This window comes from Cottoperca gobio, chromosome 3 (genome assembly GCF_900634415.1).
Source record: "Cottoperca gobio chromosome 3, fCotGob3.1, whole genome shotgun sequence".
NCBI lineage: Eukaryota > Metazoa > Chordata > Actinopteri > Perciformes > Bovichtidae > Cottoperca > Cottoperca gobio.
The window spans coordinates 22,784,826-22,796,092 of record NC_041357.1 but is presented as its reverse complement, the minus strand read 5'-3'; the positions used below and the strand labels follow the sequence as shown (position 1 = coordinate 22,796,092).

The window sequence follows — 11,267 nt, the reverse complement described above, 5'->3', positions numbered from 1 at the left end:
TTACTCATGCGATGTATCCTGACAAGGTCACTGGCTGATAGATGAGCCTGAGCAAGGGGATTTTTCAAGGATTGTGAAGGCAGGCAGAACTGTGGGAACCAGACAATTAGTGGGTGGAAGGTAGGCCGCCATGTTGGATGCTGACCATGAGACGGGCTTACATGGACACTCACCACTTGGCTGGCTGACAGGGAGAAAGTAGACACCTGGGCTCAACTAACTCTAAACACACAGTCATTTATCTTTGAGGAGGCTGAGCAGGAAATTTGCCAGCAGTTTAGGAAGAGCATGTGCTATTTCCAATCAAACAGACATGTATGAGGTCAATTTAGACATATTGGCAACATAAGTATTTCAGACCTACACATTCATTTTGGATATCTGTTGTAGCCTTTTGTCTTATTGTGTTTGGATATTTCCTAGATCTTGTTATATGCTCTGGCAAATATGGGTGGGATCATACACCAACACACTAAACACAATATTTAAGATTTGAAGGGATGAAACCTTCTTTTTAATGGTCACACATGCAGAGCACACAGCACACACAGTGCAATTTGTTCTCTGCTTTTAACCCATCCTAGTACCAGGAGTCTAGTACTAGGAGCTCATAGGACAGCGCCCGGGGGAGCAATGGGAGTGAGGGGGGAAGGGGGGATGTCTGGTGCCTTGCTCAAGGGCACCACGGCAGGGCAGGAGGTGAACTGGGACCTCTCCAAGTAGCAATATATGTGCCTATAAACATAAAGCTTGGTGCATCAGCATTTCACTTTAAGTAACCAAAGAAAACAATTAGGTTTTTAACTTGTTCCTTCCTCAATTTAGAGGTACAGCTTTCACACATAAAACAAATGTGCAGTATTATGTGGAATCAGATAAGACTCTAAGAAAAGAAGTTAAGTTTTAGAGGATTGGGATTTAATATAGAACACTAAGAATCAAAGAAACAAAGATCAGATGCTATATGAATTATCTTTGTCAATATCTGTAATGATTTCCCAAGCTCAAGGGAACTTGATACTTAAAAAAGCCCACTGCCTGGCAGAAGCAGAATGAGCAATACTCTTCCACTGAATTCTGTATACATACACCAACATTAAACACACTATCAGACATCGGAGCCAGCTACTGAAAACATGGGAAATGTCTGCTGCCAGATTATGTATACATCTTGTGAAGACTACATTACCAGGTTAGATTTAAAATGATAAAAAACAGACTAAATTGTAGTTAAATACATGTACCAGGTACAGTTTCCATGGAGTTAAAAGGTTAACTGTAGTCCAATACCCACAGAATATTATAAAGGCTATCAAGCATCATAACACACTGTGGCATTTTAAAGACCCTTTAGAGAAGACAAAAACAGTCTCACACATGCACCTGGGGCTTCAAAGCTTCCCCAACTCTTATTCTGGACGTGAAATACACCAGGCACTTGACAACAGCTGTTAATCAGATAATGAAAGCCTCACAGTTACACAAGCACACTTGTGGAGAAGCAGCTATAAATTCTTTGCCATGACAGCATACGAGGGCAGGGAGAGAGTGAGGGTGCGATTTGGTACCAGGCACTTGCCTTCCCAATAGAATGACGCATCACACCAGCACTATGGTGAAACACACATCAGCCATTTCCCCTCAACACACTATTTTAAGGTAATTTCCACTCAGAAGGCCCTTTACTGTAACCGGTAAAAGAAATATGTGACGTGCAGACTTTCAAGGAATTCTGAAATGACATGATGTGTCTCCTAGTCTATGAAACTACTATAATGCACATATTTATGTGAAGTGTGAGCTTTGGTGCGGCTTCGAAATGGAAAACACTCCATTGTGTCTTCACCCTGGGACACAGCCTGCTCAACATGTCAGACGTTAGTAACCTGACTACATAGTTTTAGGGTGAACTCCTGCTCCACTTACCCTCTTCACCTCACTCGATCACCAAGTGACCTGCCATGGTAACAATACACAGGATCGCACTTGGGACAGAGTCCCATCAAGCGCACCCATAGGTCAGTGGGTGTACGGTGGAAGAGTGTTGCCCTTTGACACTGACAGTATTTCCAGGTTGAAAAGCTCTTGGCCAGGCCTGCCATGGTGGTCCACACAGATTGACTGCAGCTCAATCAGATAACCTCTCCTGGGGATCAGGTTCACCTCTGTAACTCTCATCCGAGAGATCCAGGGTTAATCTCCCAGAGTGGAGATTGATATCTGGATAAGAACGAATGAAATATTGACCATATGAACCATTGAATTGAAATATGGTGGTGGAAGTCTGGATGACGAATAAAATGTAGGACTTTTGCTGACCTCTGAAGGAAGAGGTTGCAGCTCTGACAGGGATTCAAACCATCTGGAAGTCCAATAATTTGTGTGCATGATGGTTTATATTTTAAGAATTACCTTTAGTTGCAAAAGTAACAACATAAAGAGAGGGACACAAAGCTGCACACAGTTATAAGACAGTTGAACGGCCGTTGTTGGCTTACTGTGGCTTTAATAGCATGAACCGGAAGAGCAAGAGGTTCACCGGCACTGTTGCATTTTCTTTTCCGCTCAGGTTTCAGCAGTGTAAAGAGCGTGGATTTCATCGCCAAGGCTCACAAAATCACCAGCAATGAGCGTCCCTGCATTTATCGATATTACGGAAGAAGACCAGGTACGATTCATGTCTATAAACACTCATTTAGCATCGTCCCGTCTACGGATTAGTCGATACATTGGAACTATCTAATCAGATCATTTAGCATGCTAGCCAGCTAAAATGCTAACTGTTGCTGACAGGTACATGCTGATTGTTAGCGAGCTACATGCTGATTATTTGACACATGTGGAAGCACGTCCTCAGTAGTTATATCATTAAACTAACTGTTTACATGGTTTGTATGTAAATGGATTTCTTTTCGTTTTTAGTTCAATGTGTTTATGGCTAACTCTTTTACAAATGTCTTCAAAGTTGTTACGTTAGGTTAGCTAAGAATGCTAACGTTAGCTACTTAGACATCAATGAATCTAAATAAACAAAGACGTAAAATAATATAACAAGCCACCCAAAACGTCCTGCTTTGTTAGACACAACCATAGCTGATAACATATACTAGATATAACACATCTAAACTGTTTTGTGTTACCTTCCTCTGTGTGATTAACAACAAACAAAACATGGCAGTATGTAAGTTAGCTAACGATATAGCTGTTAGGTAAAACACGTTATGCTAAACGGTTGTATCTTCATTTTTACATTATCGACACATGCATGTATCTTTGTGCTATTAGGTTTTATAGTCGCCACCACGAATACTAAAAGTTAATTTACTATGTAACGTTACAGGCCTTGGAGCTGAGAGCCTACATTAAGGCGAAAGGAGCTGATATATCAGAGGAGAACTCTGAAGGTGGACTTCATGTGGATCTAGCTCAGATCATCGAGGCATGTGATGTATGTCTCAAGGACGATGATAAAGGTATGTGATGATGATGAACAACCCTGCTTCTTACCCACGGCCAGTTATTTATATACTGTACAATAATGGTGACTGTACCTTTTTGACTTGTGTTACCTGGAAATGCACAGATGTAATCAATAAACAACATTTGTTAAGCTATTCCAGTGATCCTTCCACAATACTAGGATCCTGGAACTAGCTCCCGGATGGATAACAATTTCTCATTACTTATGGTCCTTTCTCTATCTTTCTGCAGAGGTAGAGAGTGTGATGAACAGCATTGTGTCTCTGCTGTTGATCCTGGAGACGGAGAAGCAGGAGGCTCTCATTGAAAGTCTATGTGAGAAACTGGTGAAGTTCAGGGAAGGAGAGAGACCCTCCCTCAGGATGCAGCTGTGAGTAATTTCTGCTTTTTCTTCCCCCCTTAAATCTATTCACAATATTGCTTATTATGTTTTTTGTTTTCAACGCTTAGACCAAGTATACATCCCACATGCATCCGTAAATGTTGGTTAATATAAATCTTCTTTTCAAATCAAACCACATGTGTTGAGAAAACATGGAACTGTTAAAAGAAAATCAGCTCTCCGTTCAAACATATGACTATCTCTTTCGTGTTTTGATGTTACAGACTGAGTAACCTGTTCCATGGCATGGATGAGAACACTACAGTGAGGTACACTGTCTTCTGTGGCCTCATCAAGGTGGCTGCAACTTGTAATGCCATTGCCTTCATCCCCACTGACCTTGATCAGGTACATCTGTTCACCATGATTAGCTGGGATAACTGACCAGATAATATGCCAGTCACATATTGTGTATTTATTTACCTTGAGCTGCAGAGTGTCTGGCACATTTTCAAATCTCCACAGGCTGCATTTTTTTCCTCTGCAGTTGATTTATGTTACCTGTTTGTGCTGCTGCTCAGGTGCGCAAGTGGATAATCGACTGGAACCTGACCACAGAGAAGAAGCACACACTCTTGAGGCTGGTGTATGAAGCATTGGTTGACTGCAAAAAAGGGTAACTACATATAGGGTCCAATGAGTAAAAGTCATGATTTGGTATGCACAGAAATATGAATACACATAATTTGAGACTTATAAACTCCTGCATGATAAAAGAGTATATGTTTATTTTATGCATATAAATACCTCTAGGCCTACCTACATCTAGGAATTGTCATCAATGTATCTACTCATTTCACAGCGAGGCTGCAGCGAAAGTGATGGTTGAGCTGCTGGGAAGTTACACAGAAGACAATGCTTCACAAGCACGCGTTGATGCCCACAGGTAAACGTTCAGACCTTGTTTAACATTTGTCACTAAGCCTCAATATAATGCATACATAATACAACCCTGATACACGCATGCATCCATTGGTGTCCCTTATCTTTTAGATGTATCGTCCGTGCTCTCAAAGACCCCAACACCTTCCTGATTGACCACCTGCTCACCCTGAAACCTGTTCGCTTCCTGGAGGGAGAACTCATCCATGACGTGAGTACTGAAGGATGTGCAATGTTTTGTGGTGTTAAATATATAAACGACAAACATCTTCCCTAATAAACAGTCACATTGATTTTTTTTTTAAACCATAGTTTGTTATTGAAACATTCTCATTTCCTTTTTATAGCCTACAAAGCACATTAAAAACATAAAACAGTCATTGTGACAACCTGTCAATCTTGTATTGTGTATAATGCCCAATAAGCTCATGCGATCATAATTATAACGTACACTGAGTGTGTAAACATAGACATGAGTATTCCAGGTTATGAGATTTATTCCAGTTTTGATCATATTCAGGATATGATGTTTACTTGCAACACAGAGGCAGGTTATTCATATCCCTGTGTACATAATAAATACTAGTATTGCAGTTTTAAAGTACTGCAGTTAATTTGCGCAGGCGCATGTGATGTTAACATGCAAACGCATACGTCCATGTAAACGCACAATGTGAATGCCTCTCGTTTTACATGGGTATTAATTGCATTTTGCAAGTAGTCTCAGTGGCAGCATCACAACCCAATATTTAAATGCTCACCAGTTGTAAAGGTTGAATATTAACAGGTTGAGACAATGAAAACATATTTCTTAGTAGGATGTGTGTGCACAATGTCTCAGATGGGTCAACAGACTGGTATTTCTAAAGCTATTGAATTGAATTAAAGTACATCAACTCAACATTTTTTGCATTGGAGGCAGTAATCTGTCTCATCCTTAATATGGACATGTTTATCACTACAACCTTCAGCCTGTATGAATACAAAGATGATGTGACTGTTTCTTCTTATGATGGAATTCCTCCCTTTCCTGATTCTATTTTCAGCTATTAACCATCTTCGTGAGTGGAAAACTAGCAGCGTATGTAAAGTTTTACCAGAGTAACAAAGACTTCATTGACTCTCTTGGTAAGTAGCCATACATTTATATTTTAGTTGCATCCATTCTGCACTAACACACATACTGAAAATGTTTAGAGATACAATACACTAGTTAATATATGAGGAAATGTTTGCATGTGCTGCAATGGTTTGATTACCCTAAAAACTCGGTGTACATGTAGTTGGTGAGTCTTCAGATGTATCTCTGCTCCTTACTGTATTCGTAAATCAGTATTTACATAGTATGTATTTTTATTTATGTCTAACCTTTATGCTTAATAAGAAAGCTGTTTTGTTATACATTGCCGCCACTTTAATAGTGTAACAAGGGAGTGCCATCTTTAAAGTAGTTTACAGTGTTTATTTGTCTTTAGGAACTAGTGTTGCATCCGTTTCTTTAAAGACGGCCTTATTATGATTTATACTGCTGGTGAAAAATGTCAAAATCTCTAAGAAGGAAAATGAGTTGAATAAAATGACACATTTGATTTCTAAGCATGTCATTCTGTATAAATACTTCTATGCAGTACTAAAGTACATTTAAAGACCACCTGAACCACCTTTCCCTGTAAAAATGTTTTTATAAATATTAAGCCAATATACTGCGCTCTGTTGACATAGTACAGGAATGTGTGTGTCAGCAGTGTGCGTCTTTCTCACTACTAAAGGCCTTGGTGTAATTACAAGGGTGTGTGTAGGATGGACTCTGAAAACAGACAATGTGGAGTGGTGTTTGTGTTAATGACTAGATTCCCTGACTGCATGCTCCTAAATGTAGAAACAATTATCACAGGGAAACTCCCCTGAGTCGAGAGTAATCGACTGTGACTGTTTTGTGCTTAATGAGCCTTGCGTGTTGCTCTCCAGGCCTGTCTCACGAGCAAAACATGTCCAAGATGCGTCTGCTGACCCTCATGGGCATGGCTGTGGAATTCAAGGAGATCTCCTTCGACACCATGCAACAGGAGCTGCAGATTGGAGCTGACGACGTTGAGGCTTTTGTCATTGACGGTACAAACACTTTGCCTCAAATGAATCCTTGCTGTCTACCCTTGTTATGTGTGCTGTTAGGTTCTCACAGGCGACTGATGGGGTGGGGAGGTAAGGGCATAGGTGTAGTGCTGCCAGAGCGCACCAGAAAAATGCTCCATCACAATTTTTCTCCAAGTGACAAAATACAATATTCGCAGTTTGCATAATCCTGTTGAAATTCATATACAAGTGTATCTCATGCCAGAGAGCCAATATGGTGAAGGGGTGTGTATATATGGACACGAGTAGAGATTATAAAATAAATCTGAAACAGATGTGCCACTCACCGTTGATAACGACAGCTCAGCGAACATGACGCTTTACTGTCTGGATGGTTCAGCATCATACCATGAACACACTTCTCCACAAGTCTGCACACAGAGTGCAATTTTCCATCAGGTAGTTCCTATAATAACGATAGAAGTAAAAAAAATTATTCAAATTGATTATAGAGCACCAACGCTTTTGAATGAATAATTCTAATGTGTCTCACCTCGTACATGGTTGTATAGTTCAGTAATGTTACACATCAGCGATTGCGCTCAAATGTTTTTCAAGGATGAAACATGTTACTTTAGCTTAAAAGGAAGTTGGGGGGGGGGGGAGGCCATGATGCGACCATGATGCGACCATGATGCGGCCATGATGCGACCATGATGTGGCCATGATCGCCTTCGTAAAGAAAACATATTGCGTTATACCCAACCAGTCTGCTGTTTGTAGATGTCTGTATTGTTCTACTGTTGCAGCCTTGTGTTGTTTTCAGTTGTTAAACGGCACCTGCGCCCTGCAGAATAGAACTGCAATTCGCACAACCCGGTGTTGTGCAATGACAATGAAGTATCCTTGTTCCTTATTAAAGGGTTTTCATCAGTGTTGCTTCTGTTTATTAGCTGCCTCTTTATTCCCCTCCTATCTGCTCTTTGCTTCTAGCTGTTCGGACCAAGATGATTTACTGCAAAATAGACCAGACGCAGCGAAAAGTTGTTGTGAGGTAAGTGTTTTCATCACACAACGTCAAACATGGCTGAACTGTGTTACATTATTATTTTTGACACATTTCCCCTTACTACATTATAGTATTTTGCAGTGCAGTTGAAAATTCTGTTTTAAAAACTTGTTCAGGTTAACATTCAAGAGGCTTGTTTTATTTGATTTATGTGGGGTATTATATTTAAAATGATTTGACCTTTCTATACATGCTTATGATAGGCTAGTAGTAGGCTGCAAAGATTGACTAACTAGAATGTGGATACATTTTGTATCCCTGAATCTGGACAAAGTTGTTTAGTCTCTCTGGTCAAGTTCAAGGATGCTCTGAGTTATCTGTGTAGAAACTATAAAAGGTACTATTGTTCATAGATTTACTTCAAGAAAACATTTGCCTTTTTTTATTTCTCACAATTCTGGGTCCATATGGCTTTGATTTGAGGTCTTTATACATAAAACAGACTGTCTTGTCTTTTGCCATAGTTACATTTACTATAGTTCTGTATTTCCTAAAAGTTGTGAGATGTGACCTTAACCTTCTCTTTGTCATTTTAACATTCTTGCTCCTCTTTTCCACTCAATCAGCCACAGCACACACCGCACCTTTGGCAAGCAGCAGTGGCAGCAGCTGCACGACAGCCTCAGCTCCTGGAAGGCCAACCTAGCAGCCGTCAAGACCAGTCTGCAAGCCCTGTCACCTTCTGCTTAATTCCACCTTAACCCAACTGTCTAGACTGCCTGGCCCTCCTTTTCTTCTTTCCAAATCCCCAGACTGAATTGATCAGTTTTTATATTAATCCAATAAAAGAACTGTGGAGATCACCTGCGGTCGCTTCTTTCTTGTTCAATAATTGAAGAGTTATTTTCAAGTTAAATAATGTCATAAACACGGCAACACACAAGGAACTTGAATTTGTGAAACAGCCAAAAGCTTTAATTTTCCATGAATGGATAATGCATATATGGTCATTCTTTTCAGACTACTAGCCCACTAGTTGCCTCATGAGTTTCTTCAGAAAGCCTTACACTGACTTTAATGGGGGCTCGTCCTCTAGCGGCTCTTAACATCTGGTTTTAGTTAAAGGACGGCATGCTGTATTGGATGAGCTGTGTGACTCGGGGTGAGAAATGGCCTGCAACAAGAGGGTCACTTGTCTAGGAACACATGAGAGGTGACAATAGTAATGTGAACTTAAGATGACCCTGTCTGCTGGGGTCAGAGCTGCATTACTGTAGCATCAACACTTAAAGCTTGTGGCGTAGGCTGATTCACTGCCACTGCAAATTTGAAACTGTCCACCCGGTTAAAAGATAATGTTCAGCTGTAGTCGGCATGCTTCACTGTCTTCATGTGTCTGAGAAGTGGAAAAACAAAGACTTATAAATTCCAGTTTTTAGTTTGCCCATTGATGTAAAGTGCCATTCATCCTGCACAGGGATCTGCTCTCCGGCATTGTCCAGAGCATTAGGACGTGAACTCTTATGATATATAGCCGAGGCATTAGGTGTAAAAGGGGTCTGTTGGAGTTCTCTCCCTCTGGGGCTGTGATGAAATCAGCACAAACTGATAAAGTGCAGACTACTGACATTGCACTCTTTAAATCCCCACCCCCACCACACATACAGTGGGTTTTTTTTTTTCTTTGACTAAAGCCACAGCTCAAGTTTACTTTGTTTTTTTAGTGGTGTGGCACTCCTCATTCTGTAGCCATTAATGTCGTAATCTGATCATTTCAACCCTGCCACTAAAAAATGTTCACTCGGATGAAATGGGAATTAGAGGTACACATTTATTGCTGCAGTTGTTCTTTTTCCTATCATAGCGGAGGTCTGCAGAGCCTCACCGCTCACTTCTGTCCGGTTGTCCACAGGGAACAAGCATCTCCGACTCTTATCAGCGGGTGTAAATCACAGAACACATTCTCAGGAGCATAACCTTATCACAGCCAATTGCAAGAGTGGAGCGTAGAGCAGATAGAAACCAATGTGACCAAGGCTTAACTCAATGGTAGCAAAGCCTTAAATCTTGGTTTCCATAGCTCAGCATATGCTTTCTTTACTATGCAAGCAATTGCTTCTCAGCTACTTTTATCATTCTGTGAAAGTGATCTCTCTCTTCTAGTCTCTAATTTGTCTCACTGGCTTTAACTGTGGATGGTCCGCCTGTCCCAGATGTAAATACTGTGCACTGTGGTTGGTTTATCTGGTGCGAGCCTCACGACCCCTTCTTATCATAGTCAGATAGAAGTAGTTCTGCATTGTTCAGTGATGAAAAGCAAATGAGTTGATATTCCATTGGGAGCCTGAGCTGCTTAACTGGCCTCTTTTGCACATGCAGCTCAGGTTTTAAGCAGATGTGGAAAGTAACTAAGTACATTTACTCCAGTACTGTACTTACAATTTTGAGTTAGTTGAGTGTTTTAATGTTCTGATTTGATTTACTTTAACTCCACTACATTTCGGAGGGATATGTTGTGCTTTTTAACTGCACTCCATTTACTTTACAGCTAGAGATAATAGTTTAACTGATCTAAACGGGGCCCCTTGTCACATTTCAGATGCTTGTGAGCTGTTCTCAGATGTTTTCACCTAAATAAATTGTTCATCAAAGAAGTAAAATTATCCAATATTTCACACAAAAAAAGCAAATATTAGGGAAACAACAGAACTTGCTTTTGTTCATCTTTCTTACTCAAAAGGATCATGTCACGACCCCTCAGTTTATTTTGTGACTCTTTTCACAGACTCTAAACACTTGGTTGAGAAAAGAAAAGAGCTCCCCCTCAACCAGCAGTAAAGGGACATTTTTTCTCCATAACGAGTACCTTTACTTGTGATACTCTAAATACATTGAAGATGGAATTGAAGTAATGGATCTAAATACTTGACTACTGATCACAATTTACTATTAGAGCATGAACCTCACTATGTGAGCTGATGCAGAACCACATACATTTCACAGCGGCAAGACACTATTAATCATTATAACATTGATATGGCAGTATGTGGTGTAAACTGGCAATCTCATCTGACATCACACACACTAGATAAAGTCTGGAATTTCTCATTTTCTTCACCCCTTTTATTCGTATCAACATTCCTCTGGGAAAATCTAAGACTCTGACGGTATCCAGAGATGTAGCCAAATACAAGAGAGGGGCTCTCACTGCCCTTCAATTAGCACCATCCAGTAGTCCACCAGATAATGTTCAATTGCATCCTATCTCTGCTTTACATAAACACTGGCCAAGAGGCCCACAGGCTCAGAGACAGATATGTGTATTTACATGGAGAGTGTAAAACATAAACACTATTACAGGATGGTTTGCCAGGCAGAAAGGAAAACTTTATCTTCACACTGTTGCTTCATTTTGTTGCTGTTTGTGGTGTCTCTAAAGTT

The 11,267-nt window shown here is 40.4% G+C and overlaps 1 protein-coding gene across 1 annotated transcript; it reads left to right on the top strand.

Annotated features, from left to right (window-relative positions):
• Positions 1-2,511: 2,511 nt before the first annotated feature.
• On the top strand, positions 2,512-8,689 carry eif3m (eukaryotic translation initiation factor 3, subunit M). The gene is made up of 11 exons (XM_029461486.1): positions 2,512-2,668; positions 3,341-3,473; positions 3,712-3,850; positions 4,087-4,210; positions 4,384-4,478; positions 4,665-4,748; positions 4,856-4,955; positions 5,791-5,872; positions 6,713-6,856; positions 7,811-7,871; positions 8,453-8,689. The coding sequence occupies exons 1-11, from the start codon at positions 2,627-2,629 to the stop codon at positions 8,574-8,576; spliced, it is 1,128 nt and encodes a 375-aa protein (XP_029317346.1). The 5' UTR covers positions 2,512-2,626; the 3' UTR covers positions 8,577-8,689.
• The last annotated feature ends 2,578 nt before the right edge of the window (positions 8,690-11,267 follow it).